This window comes from Zootoca vivipara, chromosome 6 (assembly GCF_963506605.1).
Source record: "Zootoca vivipara chromosome 6, rZooViv1.1, whole genome shotgun sequence".
Taxonomy (NCBI): Eukaryota; Metazoa; Chordata; class Lepidosauria; order Squamata; family Lacertidae; genus Zootoca; species Zootoca vivipara.
The window spans coordinates 56,930,163-56,955,732 of record NC_083281.1 but is presented as its reverse complement, the minus strand read 5'-3'; the positions used below and the strand labels follow the sequence as shown (position 1 = coordinate 56,955,732).

General features: G+C 42.7%; 1 protein-coding gene across 6 annotated transcripts in view; it reads right to left on the bottom strand.

The window, feature by feature from the left end:
• NFAT5 (nuclear factor of activated T cells 5) overlaps window positions 1-25,570 on the bottom strand; it is a 74,577-nt gene that overhangs the window by 43,247 nt on the left and 5,760 nt on the right. For 3 of the 6 annotated variants that reach the window (XM_060276008.1, XM_035117792.2, XM_060276009.1), the window contains exon 1: window positions 14,647-14,669. The exons of 1 other annotated variant lie outside the window; for it this stretch is intronic. Coding sequence is in view for 1 of the 5 variants with exons in the window: in XM_035117794.2 (XP_034973685.1) it covers window positions 14,647-14,719 (73 nt within the window). In the remaining 4 variants the exon portion in view is untranslated. Of the gene's footprint in view, window positions 1-13,965; window positions 14,412-14,646; window positions 15,039-25,570 lie in introns of those variants that run through there. 2 more of the 6 variants (XM_035117794.2, XM_035117787.2) reach the window with 2 other exon arrangements.

The following is a 25,570-nucleotide window of genomic DNA, read 5'->3' as shown; positions in this document are numbered from 1 at the left end:
TCCAATACTTTGGCCACCTCATGAGAAGAGAAGAATCCTTGGAAAAGACCCTGATGTTGGGAAAGATTGAGGGCACTAGGAGAAGGGGACGACAGAGGACAAGATGGTTGGACAGTGTTCTCGAAGCTACGAACATGAGTTTGACCAAACTGCGGGAGGCAGTGCAAGACAGGAGTGCCTGGCGTGCTATGGTCCATGGGGTCACGAAGAGTCGGACACGACTAAACGACTAAACAACAACAACAACAATAATGCTCCTAAACACCAATCACAAGGAGAGGAGATTTGCATGAGACAAAGAGGAGGGTACTCTATGCTGCCTGCCTCCCAAATCAAAATGCCAATGAAGTTCTCCTGAGCTGAGGTGAAAGAGTAACTTCACAGAATTGTAAAATCCAACCTCAAAAGGAGAAAGAACACTACAAACCCACGAACACATTCCTGGCTTGGATTAAAATTTGGAATGAATCATCATTTTAGTTTTCATTACCTTCTCCAAGGAGTCTCGTCTAGCATTAATAATATATTTCCATACAAGGGCAGGCCCTTTATTCAGGTTTTAGAATCCAGGAGGGAAGTAATGGAATGCAGCCCACACAAGGCAACAATGGGCAACAGACCTAGCTATAGCCTTTGAACTGCAGTTGGCACTATGACTAGTTGTACACAGTGAGAAGATACTCTGCTAACACTAACTCTTGAGGCATGCAAACAAGGTGAAATGTTACTCCTTGCAGGGGAATGAATGTGAGCATTATCTCCTTGCCAGAGCACCCTAGAATATTCTCAAATCTGCCCTTGTGTAGGCACAGAAATCTCCCCCATTAAAATGTGTGTGACTTAGAGAAAATAACTCCACTTAGATCTCTTTTTAAAGTGTGATATACTGTACTGCAACAAGTAGGTAGCCATCTTGGTCTGCCATAGTCGAAACAAAATAAAAAAATTCCTTCCAATAGCACCTTAGAGACCAACTAAGTTTGTCATTGGTATGAGCTTTCGCGTGCATGCACACTTCTTCAGATATATGTGTGCATGCACATGAAAGCTCATACCAATGACAAGCTTAGTTGGTCTCTAAGGTGCTACTGGAAGTGATACAACAGCCTCTTTAAAACTAATCCACCTTTCAACTTTGCTCCCCCCCCCCAAATTTCCTTGTAAGAAAAAAGCTTACTTTGGATAGCTTACTTCAATATGTTTGTTGTTACAAGTCAACATTTTGCTTGCAGAAGGCCTAAAGATAGGGTTCTAAGCAGACTTTACAATTCAAAGTAGCTCAAGGGCAAACAAGGAAAATGGCCAGGTACTGCTGGAAAGAAGGCTTATCTTAAAGGGCACAGCAATACAATTGTGGCTACTTTGCCCAGCCTTACACACCAACCACAGCTTACACCCAGTGTCCAAATGTTTTTGTCAGCACAGAAAAGAAACCTGGTGCAGCTGGGAAGGAGGGCTGTGAGCAAAGGAAGAAAGGGGGTAGATCAGTGCAGAGCCGTAGCAGGGGGCGGGGGGGGGGGGGGTAACCAGGTTTTTTTTGCCTCAGGTGAAGCTTCCAGAGGGGCATCATTGAGGCTCCTAGCCTGTGTGTATTTGTATGGGGGGTTGCCAAACTGGGTCTTTGACCCGAGGGAAGTAAAGCCTACTTTCATCCCTAATTAAAAGCCACTACAGCTCATCATGGGAAGCAGTCTCAACGAGAGCTTACCTTTAGTGATCGTGCAGGCAATTCAACGCATATTTTACAGTCATACTTCGGTTTAAGTACGCTTCGGTTTGAGTACTTTCAGTTTAAGTACTCCGCAGACCCGTCTGGAACGGATTAATCCACTTTCCATTACTTTCAATGGGAAAGTTCGCTTCAGGTTAAGTACGCTTCAGGTTAAGTACAGACTTCCGGAACCAATTGTGTACTTAAACCGAGGTACCACTGTACAGTGGTACCTCGGTTTATGAACACAATTGGTTCCGGAAGTCTGTTCATAAACTGAAGCGTTCATAAACTGAAGCAAACTTTCCCATTGAAAGTAATGGAAAGTGGATTAATCCATTCCAGACGGGTCCGCGGAGTACTCAACCTGAAGCGTACTTAACCCAAAGCATGGGTGTAATTGGTTCCGGAAGTCTGTTCATAAACTGAAGCGTTCATAAACTGAAGCGAACTTTCCCATTGAAAGTAATGGAAAGTGAATTAATCCGTTCCAGATGGGTCTGCGGCGTTCGTAAACCGAAAATTCGTAAACCGAGGTGTTCATAAACCAAGGTTCCACTGCATTAATATATGCAATTATATAGAACTGCAGATTACCATTTAGAAAAAAATCTCTACCTTATTTGGGTCACTGAAGGCAGTATCAAACAAAGTAGTTCCATTAGCACAATGACATCTAGTTGCTCAACAGAACTTCCCACCACTCTCTTCAAATCTCCTTCCTCCCAGAACTGATTTAGGTGCATGGAAAGGAGAGGAGAGTTTTTTGGCACAGCCAGAAGATATTCTCTTAATTAAGTTACTTTGTCAGATACTGCCCTAATTTATTTAGTTTATGTAGAGCATTTATATGTACAATTCATCCAAATGATTCCATTGAAGAAAAAACTATAAATAATGATGTATTTATATTGTAGCACACCAAAATATACAATAAAACCAGGCAGTAGTTATGATGTTAGTGCACCTCCTTAGCAAAGGCATTCCAGCAGCAGGCATAAAACTCAGTGGTTTGACAGAGCTAAGGGCACCCAACACTCTGACAAAAAATGCATCTGGTATGACACATATCCCCATCATGGAGTTCTCATTTGTATTGCAGTTTCTGAACAGGGTAAGAAACAAAAGGAGCCTCTTGCAAATGCAGGATGAGAGGCTCTCGCTGTTTCTTATATTTCCTGAACTCCACACAAATTAGGTATGACCATGCCTTTGTCCCATGCCCTCAGCACATACTGGAGTACTCAAGGTAGGGGAGGGGAGTAGAAGTACTGATCACTACAAATAATGGCTGGCTCCTTAGCCAAGTCACGATTTGTGGATCCCTTGTGGACAATAATTACCTAATTCCAAGATTAATGTTAAGAAAGTACTTCATGCCACAAGGTGTATGTCAATAGCCAATAGTTCAAGTGTTTAGTTCTAAATAAATATTTTATTGTCAATTTTAATATTTGTTTGTTTTTGTAAATCACTTAGAGGTTCTATTTACAATCAAGCAGTATAGAAATTTTGTTAAATAAATACATAAAATTGGCAGAACTGTCACTTCTTTTTGCCCAGGAATCTTTGCTGATTTTTGCTTCAGAATGCTGAAGGCAATTGTTTTGGAACACGTATTCTGCCAACAGTTTCTGCCCCGCAAAGATACAACATTCTTGTCCACTTCAAGCTTGGGTCTCAACATGACTGGCAACTGCACTGGAAAACATACCAGTTGCATGCCTGATGCGGATTAGCTTTCTAAAAGATTATGAAAGCCAAGAATAACTGCCAGCATCCTACATATAATCTAGCATCTTACTACTGTATTGCTGCTGAAATAAGCACATCAGCTTCTAGGTATAGGACCTTGTTCTAAGAAGAGAGAATATCAGAACTTCCAACTACAGTATCAAGCAACACCAGTGAATCTGAATTGTATTGTCACCTTAGCTAGCATACTTTCCCAATGTGCTTTGTTATCCACCTTTGTTATACTGTACCTGAAACTAGAGGAGCACTTTTTCCTCCTTAAATCATACTTTTCACATCATACATATCTTCAGTTCCTGAAAGGGTTTAGAAGGATTCCATCCCTTTAAGTAAAAGCCAAATATTTACCATCTGGTCAACATAATCTGTACACATCTTTTTTTCTGAAAACAGTAGAGCAAGTCAGATAGCCATCAGAGCAAAACACAACAGCCAGAACGCAAAGAATTGCACAACTGAGCACATGCAACCAATATGGCTGTGGGCTTCTGATTCTCTGTCAGAAGGCTACCATGCTATAGAGCAAACCACTCTTTTGAAATGGAGGGAAATGTCGAAAGCAGTCAAAATGTCTTCTAGGCATTTTTCATGGTTAAAATATTCTCTGGATCCCAATCAATATTATTTAAATATTTCCCCTAATAACACAATCATCCCTAAAATACAACTTTACATATATATTTTTTCGTATACTTGAATAAAATATGCTGATTTTCTTAAATATTATTTCAACATTTTAGAAGTAATTAACTTCTAAAAACATGTTTTGAACTAATTATATACAATATAGCAATGTAGTATCTTGTTGACCAACTTTTGCTGCTTTTATTATCTTGATACCTAGGCAGCTTTCTTCCTCCTATCATCGTTACCAAAATGTCTGTTTTCCTATTCATTTCTTTTGGAACATACCACAGAGGTCTCCCTTAATATGTGTTTTGCTATTGGTGTGGGTCTAATTGCGACTACGTGGAGATTTCTGGGTGCCAGATTGGTGATTGACATCTCCATCGAGACAGCTGACTCGCACACAGTCCTCCATCATCACATCAAGGGAAGTAAGTACCGGTACAGGTCTGAGTACAGATGTATTTGACTGTGCTACAACCATTCCACCCAAATGGAACTCACAAACTACAGTTAAAAACCTCTGCCTTAGTCCATTGTTACGGTAATTCCATTTCCACAGTGTGAGTTTCTCCTTCTTGCATACTGGAATAAATGAATTGTTATAAGAGCAATGTAGTTGAGATCATAGAATTGTTGATTTGTAGCACTGGAAGTGACACCAAGGGTCATCTAGTCCAACCCCCTGTCAAGCAGACATTCCGTTGTAGTGACTGCAACCTACGGTATATTTAAGGTGCCATTTGGTGCCCAGCTAATATCTGAGTTTCTAGCACTATCCCTTCTTCCTTTTGCCATTACTGTATTGAATTACATGTACAGTAAATTCTCCTTCTGAACTTGACCCCTCTACTTGGTTTGGAAACAGAAGCAGAACTTCAGAACCAAGAATGCATGCTGTCCCTACAAGCATACTCTCCTCTGATTCACCAATTCCAGGAATGGGGAGCCTTTGGTTTGGTCCTCCAAATATTACTGAACTACAACTCCCATCAGCCCCATCAAGTTCAGCAACATTTGGAGGGCCAAAGGTTCCCCACACCTGAAATATACCTTCTCTCATTCTTATTATGAACTTCATCTGTAATTTTGATTATTTTGAGGGCCATACTGTAGAAAAAGAAGTCCTAAGTTCAAAAATAAGCAAACCATTCTGAACAAGATTAAGGTATTCAGGAGGTAATTCCCTTCCTCTGTATTAATGGAAAGCAAGACAGCTGGCTCAAAACTGATGACAACTTGCTGCCTGCATGAATGCCCATCACACCAGCTATGAGAGCTTTGCTGTAAGTAGATGTTAAACCAATTTTAGAATCACAGAATTGTAGAGCTGGAAGGGTCTCCAAGGGCCATCTAGTCCAAACCCCTGCAGTGCAGGAATCTCAATTAGATCATATATGACAGATGGCCATCCAAGGGGAGTCCACCACCTCTCGTATGAGTCTGTTCCACTGTCAAACTGCTCTTACTGTCAGAAAGTCAGAATCTCCATTCTTATACTGTATCTTGAATTCATTAGTAATTTGAAAGCATTGAATTCATTATTTTCAAGCCAACAAACCCAAGTTATCATGCAGAAACTTAACTTTCTTTCTGTGCTTATGTAGGAAGACATGGTTTACTATTAACACACCCAAGTATGTACCGGTATAAGGTTTTTACAGATACTTGAATGTTTACTCAAGAGTGTTAGTTGGAACAAGCAAAGCTAACACTGGAATGTGCTATACTGTTCCAACCAAATACATACTAGGCACATGAAAAGGCACATGCAGCAGAAAAGCAGTACATCAATGGAGGCTTTTAAAACCTTAAGAGGATTAACCTTTACCCCATCTTATTATATGCTGAACAGACTCATAACCTCAAATTTTTCATTCTAGAAATTCCTAGCCCTTGACACATTTTTATAGTTCTTCTCTGCACCATGCAAAATTATTTTTACTCAGCTGTGAATATTGGAAGTACCCTACCTAGTATTACAACTGAGGCTTTGCTGCTACTGTGTATAGAATCCAATTGTTTGCAAAATCATTTTAAATCCTGTAAAAAAAATCTAGCAATAACAGCTGGGATAAAAAATGGAAACAAAGTACAGTGGGACCTCGACTTACGAAGTACTCGACATCCAACGTTTTCGACTTACGAGCAGAAAAAGTGGCCGCGCGCTTACGTATTTTCAACATCGGAACGGAAAACCCGTTCGCAGCTAGATGCGCTTTCCTCGACTTACGAATTTTTAGATGCAGTTTCCTTGACTTACGAATTTTTCCATTTCCAATGCATTCCTATGGGAAACCGCTTTTCCTATGTATGGGAAACTCGACTTACGAAGTTTTCAACCTACGAGTGTGCATTCGGAACCGATTAAATTCATAAGTCGAGGTCCCACTGTAGGAGGGAAATGGAGAAGCAGCATGGATTAGGTAATAATAATAATAATAATCTATATACCGTATATAAAAATGTAAACTGGCCATGTCCGTTGGTTTCCACTTTTCACCGAAACCACTTGAGCGATAGCAATGAAATTTGGACACAACGTCACATGCCACTATGCGAGTGTTCCTAGCTACATGGGGTATACAAATGTCACACCTGCGCATGGTTAAACCCTGTTTTTAGGACCTAAAAAGTCGGCCAGGAGACCCTGTCGAGCATGCTGGGAAAAGAACCAGGTTACAAAACATCGCCCTCTAGTGGCGGCTACACTGGTACTGCAGCTACAAAACCACAGCACCTCGGCTTGCTTTACAGACTAGGCCGAATGGAAGTGGGGACTCGCTTGGGTGGGGTGGGGGGAGGAGGGGGCGGGATATGTCATGGATCGGGACAGGGTGGGGGGAATCACAGGGATGAGCCACAGCAACGCGTGGCCGGGCCAGCTGGTACGGTAGCAGTAGTAATAATAATAATAATTTATTTATACACCACCCATCTGGCTGGGTTTCCCCAGCCACTCTGGGCAGCTCCCAATAGAATATTAAAGACACAATAAAACATTGAACATTAAAAACTTCCCTAAACAGGGCTGCCTTCAGATGTCTTCTAAAAGTCAGGTAGTTGTTTGTTTCTTTGACATCTGGTGGGAGGGCGTTCCACAGGGCAGGCACCACTACTGAGAAGGCCCTCTGTCTGGTTCCCTGTAACCTCACTTCTCACAGTGAGGGAATCACCAGAAGGCCCTCGGCGCTGGACCTCAGTGTCTGGGCTGAATGATGGGGGCAGAGACGCCCCTTCAGGTGTACTGGGCCAGGCCATTTAAGGCTTTAAAAGTCAGCACCAACATTTTGAATTGTGCTCGGAAACATACTGGGAGCCAATGTAGATCTTTCAGGACTGGTGTTATATGGTTTTGTTATATGGTCTCTAATTATATGCTAGAGTCCTGTTCAGTGAAGCGAGGCCACTAAAAGCCCAAGTCTGATCCCCCTATGAACGACAAATATGTTCATATTTGGCCCCTACAAAGCCACAAATGCTTCTCTCCAAACCACTTTTTTGCCTTTGGGTTGGGCTAATAACGGAACAACCAGACAGCAACTCTCAGAGGCATTTCAGTTGCCAGTTTTAAACTTGAGAGAACAAGAAGTCCAGTACCACTTGAAAGCATGTATTAAGCAACTACTAGAACCCTACCCAAGACCCTTTTGCTCTCTAGCAATTCCAGCACACCAGTTTTTCCTTCACCACTATGGATGCTGGAAAGGGGAGAGGCGAAAATTCTCAAAAAAACCAGGACAGGTATCCAATGCTACTCAGAGTATATCCTCGAAGTTAGTTGGCACAACAAACTTAGGTTCATTAATTTCAATGGGTGTACTCCTGAGTAGGATTTAGTTAGATACAACCATAGGTCCTCACCAGATTCTGCAATTTGTGCTGCTCAGCACAGATGCCTATTAATAGCATTTACTACTGCTCAGTCCTTGCCAGTTTACAGTCTCCTGTTCTGTAGTAAACACAGTCTACATTAACAAGTCTATCAATGTAACTTTCCTGTTATGTCAAAACTTTTAGCTGGCTAATGATGACCATGGATACAGTGGTGTAGCTTCAGTATTTATCTTTAAAACTATTATTTAAAAAAAATCAACCAAAGTGTTACAAGAACTACTATTTGCTGTGGAATTAATTTTTGACTGTTGTTTGTGAAAAGCAATAGTATGCAAAGAAATAAAAGCACCAGCAAGCTTGGAGGAACAGGTCAGAAAAAGAAGAGACCTGTAGCACTTTAAGTAAGACTAATAAATTTATTATTGCATAATCTTTCATAAATAAATCTGCTAAATCTTTAAGGTACTATGGGAGTCTGTTTTTGCTGCAACAGAATAACGGCTCATAATCTGAAGTTTACACTCTGGATGGAGTTTATCTTGATACAAGATGTTGGTTAGCACTTCAGTCAGTGAACCTTATACCATGCATCTTTCAAAACAGTTGTTTGTTTTTTGTTTTATAAGTTTCTTAGTCACCTGAACTTCCAGCAATATTTACAACCAAGTTTCTTTTCCATCAGCTAGGCTTTTTTACTTTTTAAAGAAACAAGGGGTTGTAGGCAATGCTAGTTCTACTCAGAGGAGACCCACTCAAATTAATTGATATTAGTTACATTAATTTCAATGAGTCTACTCCAAATAGAAAGTAAGGAATCTATGTAGGATAGAAAACTGATTGCAACTGTCCATAAGTATTTATTCACCCCAAGAAAATTTTGTGAGAGAGAAATCCCACAGGACAATACAACTCAGTTATAAACTAGATCAGGCATCCCCAAACTTCGGCCCTCCAGATGTTTTGGACTACAATTCCCATCTTCCCCGACCACTGGTCCTGTTAGCTAGGGATCATGGAGTTGTAGGCCAAAACATCTGGAGGGCCGCAGTTTGGGGATGCCTGAACTAGATTCAACCAAAACAGCAGAGGCAAGATCTATAGACCTCTCAAATGTAATCATCCTTAACACACCCTGTGAGCAATTTAGAATACAGGAGAGCTACAATATGCTAGCTACAGCCTGCACTGAATTCAGTTCAAAATACCAAATATATCAAAGTTGACTAAGAGGATAAACAAGATCAAGAAAATGTTAGCACTCACTTTCTCTTGACTACAACTACAGTATTATAATTAAGGGAAATTCGTGAAGTACTTGCCTGGGAGGCTCCCATTTAGACCAGTAGAGCCTGTGATCCAGAACCCAGGTCAGATAACTGCAGTAGTGGAGTGGCAATGGGTAGGACTGGGCGAGCTGGAGCTTATTGTTGCTGCTGCCAGTGCTGGGCCCAGTACCAGCCTGGGCCTGACTCTGCAAGGTGCAGGATGCAATCCACCCCAGTGCCTAGTGGATCAGGGCCTTAGGGTGTTGCTGAGGGGTAGAGGGCCTGTTGGCAGGGCTCTGCAAGGTGCAGGGTGAAATCCACCCCAGCACCTAGCCAAGCGGGGTTGTCTGGTGCTACTGACTTGCATCTAGTAAATAACTAAGTGTCTACTCAGAAGAAAGCCACACTGAGTTCAGTGGGCTTTACTCCCAGGTAAGGGTGTGGGGGACTATAGTGTGTTATCTAGGCACCCGGGGCCCCTCTAGATAACAAGTTCTTTTGCACCAGGTAAGTGAGGACCACTTGCTTTTTAAAATTCTCCCATATATACAGCACTCTTTTGTTCCTTTTGAACTGTATCTATAGGTTCCCCCTCTGTGTCAAATAACTAGGGTCAAATAAGTGTTGTTTACTTTTGTAATACATGGAAGATGGATCTCCCGTGGGATGTTCTGGACTCTTCTTCCTTGGAGGTTTCTAAGCAGAGGATGGATGGCCATCTGTCAAGGATGCTTTCGCAGAGATTCCTACATTGCATGGAGTTGCACTAGAAAGATGACCCTTGGGGTCCCTTCCAGCTCTCTGATTCTATGTTTTTCTCCTTCAACAACATTTCATAATGTTCCTATCATTTTATGTAATTGTATTTTGTAAAAAAGTATAAATAAAACGTGTTCTATTCACAAACAAAACATTTAAATAGCTACCTTTCTACCGGTAGGATTTGGGGGGGGGGCAGAACATCATATTTGTGGTGTTTTTTGTTTTTTGTTTACTTATGGGGGGGCACAAGAAGGAAGCAAGGTTGGAAGGGGACCAAGTTTGGAAAAGGCTGGTCTAGTCAACAAGATGGGTGCTCACTGGAAGGACAGATCGTGAAGCTGAGGCTCCAATACTTTGGCCACCTCATGAGAAGAGAAGAATCCTTGGAATGACAATGGTAGATTTCAAACCACAACTACAATAACCATGACTGAATCAGCAAGAACCAATGAAGTTACTAGGAATTGTTGCCATTGCATAAGAGTAAACACACACATACACACACACACACGCTGACACATATACCAAGGCAGCAATTCTACGAGACACGGTGGGACTTACTGTGGAGTAAGCTTCAGAAGATCACACTAAGTTTCCTGGGTACAGTAAATTAATACACTGCAGGCATTATATCCATCCAAGAACACAAAGTGTAAAACATAGTACTATACACATAATTTAGTTTACTTTCTACTATTAACAGACAAGGCAAACACATTCCAATCACAGCAATTTCTTGTCTTGGCTTACTGCCACATCTCTTTTGACCCTTATCAGGAGCCTGCAACCCTCCTGCTATAATACGGTAAGTACAAAGATTTGACTCCATAAAAACAACAACTGAATTGCCAAGATCTTTTACAAACTGCACTCAGTTTGCCACAGCAAGGGTAAAATATAAATAAATATGCAAAAGAAAAAAACACAAATGTCACACTATTTTAGATTAAGTGATGTTCACAACTCTCAGATAACTCAAGGAAACCTCTCCTTGGTGAAGATTCAGCTATGACAGAATCGCTGACTGTGGTGTAAAATGTTTTATCTTAGTTTAGTTTAGGAAGTCATCTTTAATGGGTAGATCAATTAGCTAAAGCATTAGATGATTAATTGGTAGGAGGTTATTTTAATCTGTTCATTATTTAAAGCAACTTTTTCTGATGTGTTACTATAAAAACAGCAAAGATAAAAAATGAAAGTAAATAACAAGGCTCTTTATGTAGGGTTGGTAATATGTAAATTTAAGTCACTGAAAATCAGTCATCTGCTTCATAAACAGTTTCCATCACTTTACAGTCTACAAATAGGATTTAAAGTTTATCCTTCTAAATAGTTTGAGATAATAAGATTCATATGTTTCCAATGTTGCTAAGTTATCTTTGATGACAAAGTTCACTTTATTTTGAGTGACTGCTCTGCAGTTTTGAGCCACAGTAGGTTGTATCCAATGTTACTTCTACTCTTTGGTAAAACCAGTAACACTGGGACAGCAGTGCTAAATAGCACCAAGTATTAAGGTCTGGTGTAGAATCTCTGTTCATGGTCCCAACCAGTGCTATTTTTCTAGAAAAAGAGGTGCCAAAACTCACCATGAACACCTCTCCTTTTCTCTTGGAATGACAATGGTGCCCACCAGAGCTGCCGGAACTGAGTTCCTTTGAGTTCCCCTGGGGGGAAAAGCCCTGGTGGGTTGTGGGTTCGAGCCCCACGCTGAGCAAAAGATTCCTGCATTGCAGGGGGTTGGACTAGATGACCGTCAGGATCCCTTCCAACTCTATATTCTATTATTTATGGAACCCTTCTCAATTGAGATCATAGAACTGTAGAAATCCAACAATCCTTCACATCAGCTATTTTGAAACAGCAGGTAAAATCACACCCATTTGTCCAAGTCTTTGGAACTTTATGATGTTTGTGTTAGTTGTACTTGAAGCTTTAGTGTTGTTTTTAGAATGGTTTTGTCTTGCATAATTTTCCTATATTCATGTTTATATTGTATTTTGTGTTGCAAGCTGCCCTAAGCTCTGCTCTGGAAGAAGGTGGATATTAAAACTCTAAAATAAATAAATAAATAAATACCTATTTTGTCATAGTAAAGAACAAACCTATTCTTTAGTTAATGAATAGGTACCGTATATAAAAATGTTAACATTTTAGCTAGAGTTAGTGTACACTAATCCACTGCCAACTTCACTACTTTGAGCTGCAGTTCTATACCTACTTCCTTGGGAGTAAGCTCAATTGAACATGATGGGACTTACTTTCGATGGGAAATGTATAGGATTGTATTAAACTGTTAAAGAGATGTCTGTTGGATCTGGGAGGAGGAGAGAAAGGATTAGTATTTACCACTGTCCTGTCCAAAACTAGTTTTTCACAAGAAATCATCCTCGTCTGAGCACTTTCAGCCTGTTCAATCCTTTCTTTTCTAGCCTTGACTAATTTTTTTGTTTACACCTTGAACCAAAATTGAAAACAAAATAAGCACTGGTTATAATCAAAGGCTTTATATACTTTTCCTAAACTAAATTTTACACAGACTTTTGACATATTTTGACAACAAAAGTCAGTATTACTAACTAGGCCATATTTTCAGGAATTTTCTTCTATCCCCCTCAATCATATTCTTCTAGTTTATTACATTACCAAAAAGTGGGGGAGCGCAAACAAGAACTGCATCTGCTGTCCCTGGGCCCCAGTGTTCTTCCACAAGCTAACAATTGCTGTGTTCACTGTCATCCACACAGAAATGAATCTTCAAGGCCAGCCCTGGCTAAAGGAGCAGTTGACACGTCCAACACACTACAAGCTCCAAATATTGACAAGGCCAAGGGAAGCCCAACTATAGTTCCTACTTCTCATACTAGAAAACAGGAGAAATCCCATCCTGCCAAGGAAAGCTTAATAAACACTTCATTCAAAGACTTGTCATGCTTCTTTTCCCTTCAATGCAAAAGTCAATCAATAACTATCACAGCTGCTGCATTTCTCTGAAAGCAGGGATTATTAGAACTTTTGTATTCCCACTCAAGATTACCTCAGCAACTGCCCATACCCTTGCACATATTTTAAGAACCACAGACCTGCCCTACTGAGAAAACGGAACAAAAAAGTGACAAATCACATGTTGAAAATCTACAATTTAAGTGAACATTTAAGTGGACAAAAACCCATCGTATAAATGCAATAGTAAGACCTATAGGAATACAAGTGGGCAATTGGTTGCCCTGGCTCCATATTTTCATTACATTGATTTATTTTAGCCTTGGGGGCCAATTCAGATATTATTCTAACAGTGCAAGAAATGCTGTGAAGAAATATACTGAATAAACCTGAAACATTGGTCTGAATACCCAACAAACCTATTTTGTCGCTCCAGATTTCACAAGACCATTGGAGAGTCTGACCTATTTTCCTTGGGGGCATGAATGGAAATAACTCCTGCATTTTGTGTAGAAAATGAGAAATTGAGTTGAATCAACTCTCTGTTTCGGGAGCTTATAATGCTTGCTTTGAGGCAACTGCAATATTTTTACATTTTTAAAAAGTCATGATCTAGTTGCACAAGCTGAACTTTGTATCTTTTTCTCATACCATGTTAAAACAACCTGCTGGACTTCAATAAGTACACTGCTGTTTTCCTTTGAATTCTCTCTTTGCGTCTCTTGTGTGATAGTGTAAAGGAGGGAGGGCAGTGTGGCAAGCTAGTTGACCATGGCCATTATTTTGAGGGCAAAATATTTTACAGGGTTGCTAGTCTTACTTCAATGTTTGCTTCGTGTTTTCCCCCTGTTGGAGCTCCTTCAGAAGATGAACTAAGGGGTTACCAGGATCAAGGTGAAGTGAGGGGAAAAGAAAAAAACTACCATTTCTATCTCTTTCCTCCTAGGAGGCCAACATACACGACTTCCCCACTTAACCCCTGCATTTTCAGGCCAACTCTCTGTGGCATGCTACGCCAAGATGGTGCGCTGGGCCCAATACCATAACTGGTTGTGACAGACTCACGATCATTTGTTTTTCACAATTTGTTCATCTACAGAAGTAGGCAGCATCAATCTGCATTCAGCCATGAAACTCTTTAAGCATCTTTGGGGCAGTTGAAAGGATAAAATGGAGAGGAGAGGGCCATGTAGGTTGCCTTGAGCACCTTGAAAGAAAAGTAGGATAGAAACGTAAGAGGCTAGTAAACAGACCTATTGATGATAGGAAGGAACGGAAGCAAATGGGAAAATCAGAAGAATAAAGGTGACACGTTGAGAACGGGGCCCTATTTAGAAACACTCTCTCGCTTCAACGAAACATGAGGGTTTTGAACCTTACAGTACTTGTGAACCGCCGCCGCCGCCAAAAAGAAGGATGCTAATCTGGCAATTGATAGACAGAGAATGAAAGTAGGGGGCACTGCCTCTGAGCACGTGTAGAGCGCAGTCCCGCCCCCACCCCGAAAAGTGACCTTATTAACGGCGACTGCGCCCCTTCCTCACCTTGGTCGGGCAGATGTGGGGGGGAACAGTAGCCCCTCCCCGTCCCTCCCGAGCGGCCTCCTCCTCGCACACACCCCACAGGATCGGGACAAATTCCTGAGAAAAGACGGTGATCGAGCGAGGAGGCCGCTCCGGAGTCCAGAGTCGTCGACGCAACGCGGCGGCGCTTCCCCCCCCCCCCCCCGAGGCCCACCAGACTCACCCTTGGAGTAGAGGGACTTAGGGGACTCGAGGTCGAGGTCGGCACTGAGGAGAGAGATGAAGTCCGAGGGCATCGCAGCTCCGCGGCCCGGCCGGGGGGAGGTGGTGGCGGCGGTGGGGGGGCGGGACGGGGGGAGGTGGTGGCGGTGAGGGGCACGGACGGATGGACGCCGCAGCGGGAGCGGAGGGGGCTGTGCTGTGGCGGCGAGAGGCGGGACCAGGGACAGAGGAGGCGCGGGCCGGGCTCTTATTCAGCCACCGCCGCTCCTGACAGGAATTCGGTGCCTGTCGCCCAGCAGGACCGCCCCCTCTCCGTTAACACTGCGCATGCGTCGCCCGGCTCTCGAGCTACGGCGACGGTGAAAAAGAGAGGAAAACAAAAAAACCAACGGGGAAAAGAGACGCATGCGCAAGGCCTCAGACCGCGGGGGGGGGGTGGGAGGCGGCGGGGCAGCGGCAACAGGCGACGCAAAATGGACGTTGTGCGCGTTTGCGCCGTCCTCGGCAAACAAGCGCCCTCAAGCCTTCGACGCATGCGAGCCGCTCGCGTAAACGAACCAGAGGCGGCTTTAATGCGCATGTGCCAGTTCTTGTATGGACAGGGGCCTCACGCAGTCGATTCGAGGGTGCTTTCTGCGCCTGCGCTACAGGGGATATTCGCGAGAGAGAGGCCTCTTTGGAGGGAGGTGGCTGTACAGCTTTCTTCTCCAGCTCGGGGGAAGAGTAAAGAAGAGTCAAGGCAATCTCTTAGGGAGAGTGAGGAGCTGTAGGCTGTGTCGTCGCCGGCTTTTTTTTTGTAATTGCTACTTTTGTTTTAACTGACGTGCTTGAGCACTGATGCGTTGTACTGTATTTATTTCGCATCTACTGACCAAACGATGGGGACAGAAATATTTAAGGAGAGGGAGAATTAAGACGACAACCTCTGCGTCAGTTTTCAGAACGATATTGCCCTTTTCCAGGCTGCAGGGGGGAAACAGCCACGCCACCGCCTCCTCCTCCCCTGTCACCAAACACCGAGGATCCTGTGCTGCCTTTGACTTTTAAGCACCCTTGCAAAGGTGTGAACCCCAGTGAACCAAGTGGGACCAGTTCCCAAGGAGACGTGCCTTGCGTGGTTCTATCATATACTGTATTAAGGCAGAAGCTTTTGCAGGCTGTGCTGTCTGACCATTTGTGCTCCACTAGTCCATCTATCTTTAAGATGCCACAAGGCTGTTTTCGGAGAAGGAAGGTTGCTCCGTGGCAGGCAGCACCACTTTTGCATTCACAAGGACAGAGGCTGAAATCCCCCCCAAAAAAAAATCTCAAGTAGCAAATTACTGGGAAAGTCCACTCCCGTTGGAAACCATGGAGATCTGTTGCTGCACTGGGCTTAGATGGCCTTATAGTGCAATGTGTTCATAGAGTGGCTTCTGCCTGCCCCTGCCTTCTGAATCTCAGGTCCTTAGAATTTATTAAAGAAAGAAAGAAAGAAAGAAACCCTGGGGCTTCAGCCTCTGCCCTTGCGTATGCAAAGGTGTACCCTATAAGGAAACATGGAGGCTAAGATGATACCGGTAGGAGGTGAAGTGAAGGCACTAAAGGGAAAAGGTGCAGAGGCAGAAACACCAGACTCTCAATAGGCAACCCCTTGAGAATCAGAATGTACAATTATGAGTTTTCTGTTCCCTCTTGTACCATGGAAGCCTTAGGATAATTAAGGGGGCCTCTCCCCAATTAGTTCACAGTGGGGAAAGCCAGGTGGATCTCCTCAGTGGGTTGCCTATGTAAAGGAGTAATAGTAACATATTGATTACATATTCAATATGTACATATTCAATATGTTCAGGGAGGCTTTTAATGTTTAATAGATTACTGTGTTTTATTTTTCTGTTGGAAGCCGCCCAGAGTGGCTGGGGAAACCCAGCCAGATGGGCGGGGTATAAATAATAATAATAATAATAATAATTTATTATTATTATTATTATATTGGCTTACCCTGCTCTTGAGTGGACTACAGTCAAGGATCAGAATACAATAAAACACATGAAACTATAACCTAAAATAACTTAGAGAAGGCAGCAAAAGCAATAAAACAAAAGCATAAAATCATCAGCAGACATAAAATAGACTAACATTAAAAGGTCATGGAAAACAAAAAGGTATTTGGTGCTAAACTGACATCCAGATGAGTAGCAGGTGAGCCTCTCTGGAGAGACCTTCAGCAACTAAGGCTCCACCACTGAGAAAGCCCTTTCCTCAAGAGCCACCCATCACACTGCAGCAGAAATAACCTGGAGAATGGCCTTCACTAAAGATCTTTATGTATAGAGAGGCCCAACTGGAGATAGGTGATACTTTGAAAAATGCAGGCGAACCAACAAGAAGGTGGAAGTTGTCATACTGGGTTTGAGTAATACTTCTTGCAGACAAACAACATGACGGTTGTTGACTCCATATTCTAAAGCCAGAGTCACTTCTCTTCCACCATCACCAGTGATTGTTTTATGTTTTTGACCCTGTTCTACATGTCTGAATCTTCTGGATTTCTGTTTTATTTTCTCTTTACATGCTTTCTGTATTTTTATATTTCAGATTAACTGGTTTCAGGTTGTGGTTTTGTTTTAATATATTGCTTGTTTTAGACAGTAAACTACTGAAAGATTTTTGAAATGATAAGCAGTATGTAAATTCTTTTAAAGAAATAAGAATAGTGCAAACACTGAAAAACAACCATATACTATCATTTACTTTGGTATGCAAGTGTTATTAAATCGGGTCCAAACCATCCTATTGGGTCTGGCCAAGAATAGGGATATAGTCAGGTTTCCTATCATGAGCACCACCATTGTCAGGTGAAGGAAGTGGCTTTTGGAGAAAGTGAGGGGGATGTGCATTCCAACTTCCCCCAGGACGTCAGCTATGCCAGCCCTCGTCTGTTTAAACCGCAGACAGGAGATGACTACAAACCACATACTCTGTATGGTTGAGTCACGTGTGCACGCACATACTTTCTGTGTGTGACAAGAGGCACCTCCTTTGCCTAACTTCCTGCACTTCTAATTCAGTTCCAGAGTACAGAAAAAGTTCGTGTGGGTATGCAAACCATCCAAAATGAGAATGTATTAAGTCTCCTAGCTGTCTTGATTCTTGCCATTCTGGAATCTACTTTTTCCTCACCAAATCCTTGGCCTCAATTACACCCAACACAGCCATGAATCTACTGCATTCCAGTTAAGTACCACAGGGGAAATATTTCTTCTTATCAGTTGTGAATTTTGCCATTATTCATTTTCTGCAAATGTTCCCATGATTGTAGGAGATAATCAGTTTTCTTCATGCCATTCTTCTCTCCACCCCACTTGTTCTTTCTAAAAGAAACAAATCCAATCTTTCCAATCTGCCTTCATTCAGAAGGCTTTTCATTTTTGTTGCCCTTTTTCTCAGCCTCCTCCGCACTTTGGGAGGCTGCATTTCCCCCCAGCTTTCCTCTTCGTCCTCGGTTCCTTGTTCTTAAGCTTAGACATACACACAAAAACTCAATTTGTGTCTCTAACTGAGAGAAAGCAACAAATGCTACAGCATGCACAATAAAACAACTTGATGTGATTCTAACACTGCTGACATTACTTTCTCCTGAAAGCTGTTTAGAGAGTCAATTTTTAATGCCATTTTAATCTTTGTTGTGGAATATTTTACATTGTCTTAGATTAGTGGCATTCCCATGAGGGATGCCAGTCTTGTATGTTTTTAACCCTGCTCCAAACACCCATTTCAATTCAACATGCTTATGAGGATCAGGACTGGAATGTTATGTTAGGATTTTTCCAACGTGTCAGACACCACTTTTTATCATTAAAAAACTCAAATTATTCTAAATTGTTAAGCAGCTAAGGGAAATGTGCCATACTCACTGGGGCTGATAGGAGTTGTAGTTCAGAAACATCTGGAGGGCCAAAAGTCCCCCACACCTGGTGTAAACAGTACTAAACTAGACAGACCAATGGCCTGATTCAGAAAAGTTTCCTCTGTTCCATTTTAATTGCTTTTCAAAAACATTACAATCCTATTTGTATAATTATTAGCAAGTACATATAAGATAAAACTAAGAGCAACTTTAATGTCTGCCTTATGATGGAAATAGTGCATGCATGTTATACAAAAGGCAGGAAATTAATTGGGATGAGCCAATTAACAATTTAAGCCAATCATTATTTTAATCGAATTGGGGGGGGGATAAGCAGGTGTTTCCTTAATGTACCACTAGCTGGAGTGAGGCAGTTGATTATTTTCCAATAGTAATTGGAAAATAATGTGCATCTGTCAACTGCTCCGGTGACCCCAGGCCATGCTGGCACTTCCTGACTTGTTGCTAGCTTGGCAGGGCCTTTGTTGTGTTGCCGCCTTTTCCCCTCGTGGCATCCTTAGAGGAAGGACAGTGGTGGACTTGTGAGACAAAGCTAACAATGCTTTTGTGCAGAACCCAAAGAGCTGCTGCTATAGTTCTGTGTACAGTGGGTTTTTTGGTTTTTATAAAAACCTGTACATGTGTGGAGATCACCTACTACAGTGCTGTGTGTTCTCTATTGCTAGAACTTGACGCGAAGAGTGGGGTGTCAGTTCTTTTGTGATGAGCAGTCAAGAGCCTTCCAGGAATAGAGATGCATTTACACAAAATGCTGCTTCCATTTTACGATCCTTAGCAGTCTTTTAACCCTCACTGAGGGAGGAATTAAAGCAGGTGTGGGGACCGTCAGATCAAGGGAATCCAAATTCAGCCTATCAGAACTATTCCCAGTTGTTGTTGTTGTTGTTGTTGTTGTTGTTGTTGTTGTTGTTGTTGTTGTTGTTGTTGTTGTTATATTATTATATTGCCTTCCATATCTGTATATGGTATATGAAACATATATCTTGGTAATATACAGAATAAAACAAATATTAGGGACCACCTGGTGGGACTTTCATCAGTTGAGCTGAGGCACCCTTATCATCCCAGGACCTGTATGCTAGCCTGCTTTTCTTAGCATAGCTTTCTTACCTACAGCTCCTAAGGTTTTATCAAAGGTAATGGTTTCCTTGCCTACACTTCGTCTTCTCCTTTTTGCTCTCCTGACTTGCCACTGGGCTTACTAACCTTTATCTCTGCTTATAACCTAACTAATTCTCCCCTAGTTTCACTTTCCTTGCTCTGTAGCCTGCCTATGGCTTATAAAACCCTCAAATGGCTGTATTTTCTTGCTCTCTCTTATTCTATATGCCTGGGACTTTTCTCTGATGTTCCAGCGCATCTAGGTAATGCTCCACAGCTGGCACCATCCCATCACCTCTGAGCCCCCTGTATATTCATTTCAGCTGGCCTCACTCCATTATACAGTAGCTGTGGAAATGCATACCATTTTCATAACCAAGGGCAATATTCTCCTTACGACAGCGTTATCAGCTGCCTTTAAACAATGTTTTATTGAAGCAGGCCTTTAAAAGTTTTGTAATACCATAAAGACAGGTCACCACCACCACCAGCAACAGTCTCTTAAAGATTTCATTTACTGCTTTTTACACCCCCAGTTGTGGTTTCCTGGTTCCTGGTTCTGACACGGAAAGCATACAATAAAATCCTTAAGGGGCAACAGAAGCACCAGTTGAGCCACACACTGGGGCCTTTGGCCTCATCTCTTCCCCCCTGTTTGGAATTGCTTGCACAAGGCTAGTGCACAAAGAAAGTCCTCCCACAAGGCAGGGAGGGTTTCCTCAGCAGACAAATTTACTTGGAGGAACACCTCTTTCCCATACAAACCTGCCCACTCACTAGGATTGTTGGATAAGACCCTCCTGGTCATGCAGTGATTTGCAGGGGTGGTCAGAAGGAGGAACTTCTCTGGGGTAACCCCGTTCCTGTAGAACCATATCCCCTCTGAATAGAGGCCAGCATCTACATCAGAAGTGGGGAAGCTCAGGCCTCGAGGCCAAATGCAACCCTCCATCTGGCCCTTTGGACAGCACCCAAGCCACAGCCCTCTCCAGCTGTGCTCAGCTGGAAGGTGTCCTTGAACTGTGTTAATGCCTCTTGCATACATGGGTGGAGGATGCCTTAAACCAGTGGTTTTCAACCAGTGTGCCGTGGCACCCTGGGTTGCCTTGAATGATGGTCAGGGGTGCTACGGGCCTCTGTCCCTCTTTCCTTCCCTCCATCCTCTGATGGCCTCTTGGGTCTCTGCCTCCCAAATTGTGTGGCTGTTTGTTGCAGCAGCCTTGGCTACAGGTGCAAGTTCCCCAGGTGAATGGTGCCTCGGGCTGGTCAGGGGGTGCTTCCCAGGCCTCTGTGGGGCACAGTGAGGAGGCACCTCTCTTTTAGCTCAGGGACCAGGGGCAGCAGCAGTGGATCCCAAGAGGACTCCCAAGGAGAGAGGAGAGGAGGCTGAGGGAAGGGAGGGTGTTTGAAAAAGGGTGATGTGCTGTCAGCTCGGCATGCAAGGGGTGACATAACTGGGCTCCTGAGCCCCACAGGTGTGCCACAGAAAGAATGTAGTTGGTCATGGGAGCCGTGGACCCAAAATGTTTGAAAACCTCTGCCTTAAACAATAAGCTCATTGGGACAGGTACTGTCCATTTAACTCTGTGCAGAGCAATGTGAACTACCAACCATGTATTAAAATAACTTTTATTTTTATTCAATAATCATAGAATTGTAGAGTGTGAAGGGACCCTAAGGATCATCTAGTCCAACCCCCTGCAATGCAGGAATATGCAGCTGTCCCATACTGGGATCAAACCTGCAACCTTGGCATAATCAGCACCATGCTCTAACAAACTGAGCTATGTGATATTATTTACTTAGTAACAATATTTGTATGCCATCCCAAAAGGTAAAGTTCTTCAAGTTCTTGTTGTTGTTGTTGCTGCTGCTGCTGCTCCTGTTTACTTACTGGAGAGACACCTTTGCAAGCATTCATCTTTGCTATAGCCCTGTGAGACTGACCAAGCGAGAGGATGCTGAAGTGTAACACATGATTCAAGGGCTGTGTCCCAACTTAGTTGCAACAAATTCTGGAATGTACCTCTTGGACTCTGCATTAGCTCATTGCTGCCCTCTGTAAAAAAAAAAATCTCTGCCACCCCAGGAAACTGACCTTGAGTTGCATATGCAGACAAACAATGCTGACACCACAGCCACATAGTTTCAATCCCCTTTTCACAATGGCCCTCTCAAAGTAGGTTAGACAGAGAACGAGCTTTCTGGTTGAACCAGGATTTGAACCCAAATCTTCTCTAAAGTTCTACACTCAGTGGCTGTCTTTGAACCGGAGCATCAAAACAGGGAAATGCCAGGCTTCGCTAGCTCTTCCCAAGATATTTTGCAGGAGCTCACACACTTCTTAGTACTTGTGTCTGAGGTTACAGCATCAGCTGTTCCTAGCCAAGACTTACAGATTAGCAATAAATACAAAGTTGAGGTGCACAGGGATAATTGTCATAATAAAAAAGTGCCCCTGTTTCTCTTAAGGAATCAAGAAAGTTGCCACAACGCGCGCCGCACACACACACACACACACCCAAAAATGTTGAATACAGAGCAGACAGACACGTACAGAAGAGTTTGAGGACATTGCCTTTATTTGAAAAAGCTCTGACGGTCGAGAGAATGCATTCAGGCGATGGAACAGAGAGAAGAGAAATATATATTTTGGAGGCAGGAGATTAGATAGGAAGCTGATTTATATAGTACTCCCTTATTACAGCCTTTGTTGTTCCTGGATATATTCTGGTATTATAAAATAAGGTGCCAGATTGTCTCAATTAATTCTGCAATTTGTTTCAGTTAGGGGTTTTGTTGGTTGTTACATAACAGCTATGATGGAATATTTCAGAAGCCCTGAATAATGCGGAAATAGAAGGTTTTCAGCTCAACATACCCACTGCCTGTTGTCACTCTCATTTGTTTGTGAGTCCCAACCAACCAACCAAAAATAAAAACATATTAAAAATTACAGGACTAGCATCATATAACTTTTGCAATCCAATTACTCACAGCTCAGCTTGATACAAGCTGCATTAATCAAATGATGAGCCCCGAAATCAAATCTGTTCTACCCCATGTCTCTCCAAAGTTTAGCCACAGCCACAGCCATGTTAAAAATGGAAAGTCCGATGCTGTAAAGAAAAATATTGCATAGGAACCTGGAATGTAAGAACCATGGATGGAGGTAAGCTGGATGTGGTCAAAAATGAGATGACAAGAATAAATATCGACATCCTGGGCATCAGTGAACTAAAATGGAAGGGAATGGGTGAATTCAGTTCGGGTGACTATCATATCTACTACTGTGGGCAAGAATCCTGTAGAAGAAATGGAGTGGCCCTCATAGTCAACAAAAGAGTGACAAAAGCTGTAATGGGATGCAATCTCAAAAATGACAGAATGATCTCGATACGAATCCAAGGCAGACCTTTTAACATCACAGTAATCCAAGTTTATGCACCAACTACCGGTGCTGAAGAAAGTGAAATTGACCAATTCTATGAAGACCTACAACACCTTCTAGAAATGACACCAAAGAAGGATGTTCTTCTCATTACAGGGGATTGGAATGCTAAAGTAGGGAATCAAGAGATAAAAGGAACAACTGGCAAGTTTGGCCTTGCGAGTTCAAAATGAAGCAGGGCAAAGGCTAATAGAGTTCTGTCAAGAGAACAAGCTGGTCATCACAAACACTCTCTTCCAACAACACAAGAGACGACACTACACATGGATATCACCAAATGGGCAGCATCGAAATCAGATTGATTATATTCTCTGCAGCCAAAGATGGAGAAGCTCTATACAGTCAGCAAAAACAAGACCTGGAGCTGACTGTAACTCAGATCATCAGCTTCTTATAGCAAAATTCCAGCTTAAACTGAAGAAAGTAGGAAAAACCACTGGGCCAGTAAGATACAATCTGAATCAAATCCCTTATGAATACACAGTGGAAGTGAGGAACAGGTTTAAGGATTTAGATTTGGTGGACAGAGTGCCTGAAGAACTATGGGTGGAGGCTCGTAACATTATACAGGAGGCAGCAACGAAAACCATCCCAAGGAAAAGGAAATGCAAGAAAGCAAAATGGCTGTCCAACGAGGCCTTACAAATAGCGGAGGAGAGGAGGCAAGCAAAATGCAAGGGAGATAGGGAAAGATACAGGAAACTGAATGCAGATTTCCAAAAAGCAGCAAGGAGAGACAAGAGGGTCTTCTTAAATGAGCAATGCAAAGAAATAGAGGAAAACAATAGAATGGGGAAAACCAGAGATCTGTTCAAGAAAATTGGAGATATGAAAGGAACATTTCGTACAAAGATTACCATAATCAAGGACAAAAGTGGTAAGGACCTAACAGAAGCAGAAGACATCAAGAAGAGGTGGCAAGAATACACAGAGGAATTATACCAGAAAGATATGGAGGTCTCGTACACCCCAGGTAGTGTGGTTGCTGACCTTGAGCCAGACATCTTGGAGAGTGAAGTCAAATGGGCCTTAGAAAGCACTGCTAATAACAAGGCCAGTGGAAGTGATGATATTCCAGCTGAACTATTTAAAATTTTAAAAGATGATGCTGTTAAGGTGCTACACCCAATATGCCAGCAAGTTTGGAAAACTCAGCAATGGCCAGAGGATTGGAGAAGATCAGTCTACATCCCAATTCCAAAGAAGGGCAGTGCCAAAGAATGCTCCAACTACCGCACAATTGCGCTCATTTCACACGCTAGCAAGGTTATGCTCAAAATTCTACAAGGCAGGCTTAGGCAGTATGTGGACCGAGAACTCCCAGAAGTGCAAGCTGGATTTCGAAAGGGCAGAGGAACCAGAGACCAAATAGCAAACATGCGCTGGATTATGGAGAAAGCTAGAGAGTTCCAGAAAAACGTCTACTTCTGCTTCATTGACTATGCAAAAGCCTTTGACTGTGTCGACCACAGCAAACTATGGCAAGTTCTTAAAGAAATGGGAGTGCCTGATCACCTCATCTGTCTCCTGAGAAATCTCTATGTGGGACAAGAAGCTACAGTTAGAACTGGATATGGAACAACTGAGTGGTTCAAAATTGGGAAAGGAGTACGACAAGGTTGTATATTGTCTCCCTGCTTATTTAACTTATATGCAGAATTCATCATGCGAAAGGCTGGACTAGATGAATCCCAAGCCGGAATTAAGATTGCCGGAAGAAATATCAACAACCTCAGATATGCAGATGACACAACCTTGATGGCAGAAAGCGAGGAGGAATTAAAGAACCTTTTAATGAGGGTGAAAGAGGAGAGCGCAAAATATGGTCTGAAGCTCAACATCAAAAAAACCAAGATCATGGCCACTGGTCCCATCACCTCCTGGCAAATAGAAGGGGAGGAAATGGAGGCAGTGAGAGATTTTACCTTCTTGGGCTCCTTGATCACTGCAGATGGTGACAGCAGTCACGAAATTAAAAGACGCCTGCTTCTTGGGAGAAAAGCAATGACAAACCTAGACAGCATCTTAAAAAGCAGAGACATCACCTTGCCGACAAAGGTCCGTATAGTTAAAGCTATGGTTTTCCCAGTAGTGATGTATGGAAGTGAGAGCTGGACCATAAAGAAGGCTGATCTCCGAAGAATTGATGCTTTTGAATTATGGTGCTGGAGGAGACTCTTGAGAGTCCCATGGACTGCAAGAAGATCAAACCTATCCATTCTTAAGGAAATCAGCCCTGAGTGCTCCCTGGAAGGACAGATCATGAAGCTGAGGCTCCAATACTTTGGCCACCTCATGAGAAGAGAAGAATCCTTGGAAAAGACCCTGATGTTGGGAAAGATTGAGGGCACTAGGAGAAGGGGACGACAGAGGACAAGATGGTTGGACAGTGTTCTCGAAGCTACGAACATGAGTTTGACCAAACTGCGGGAGGCAGTGGAAGACAGGAGTGCCTGGCGTGCT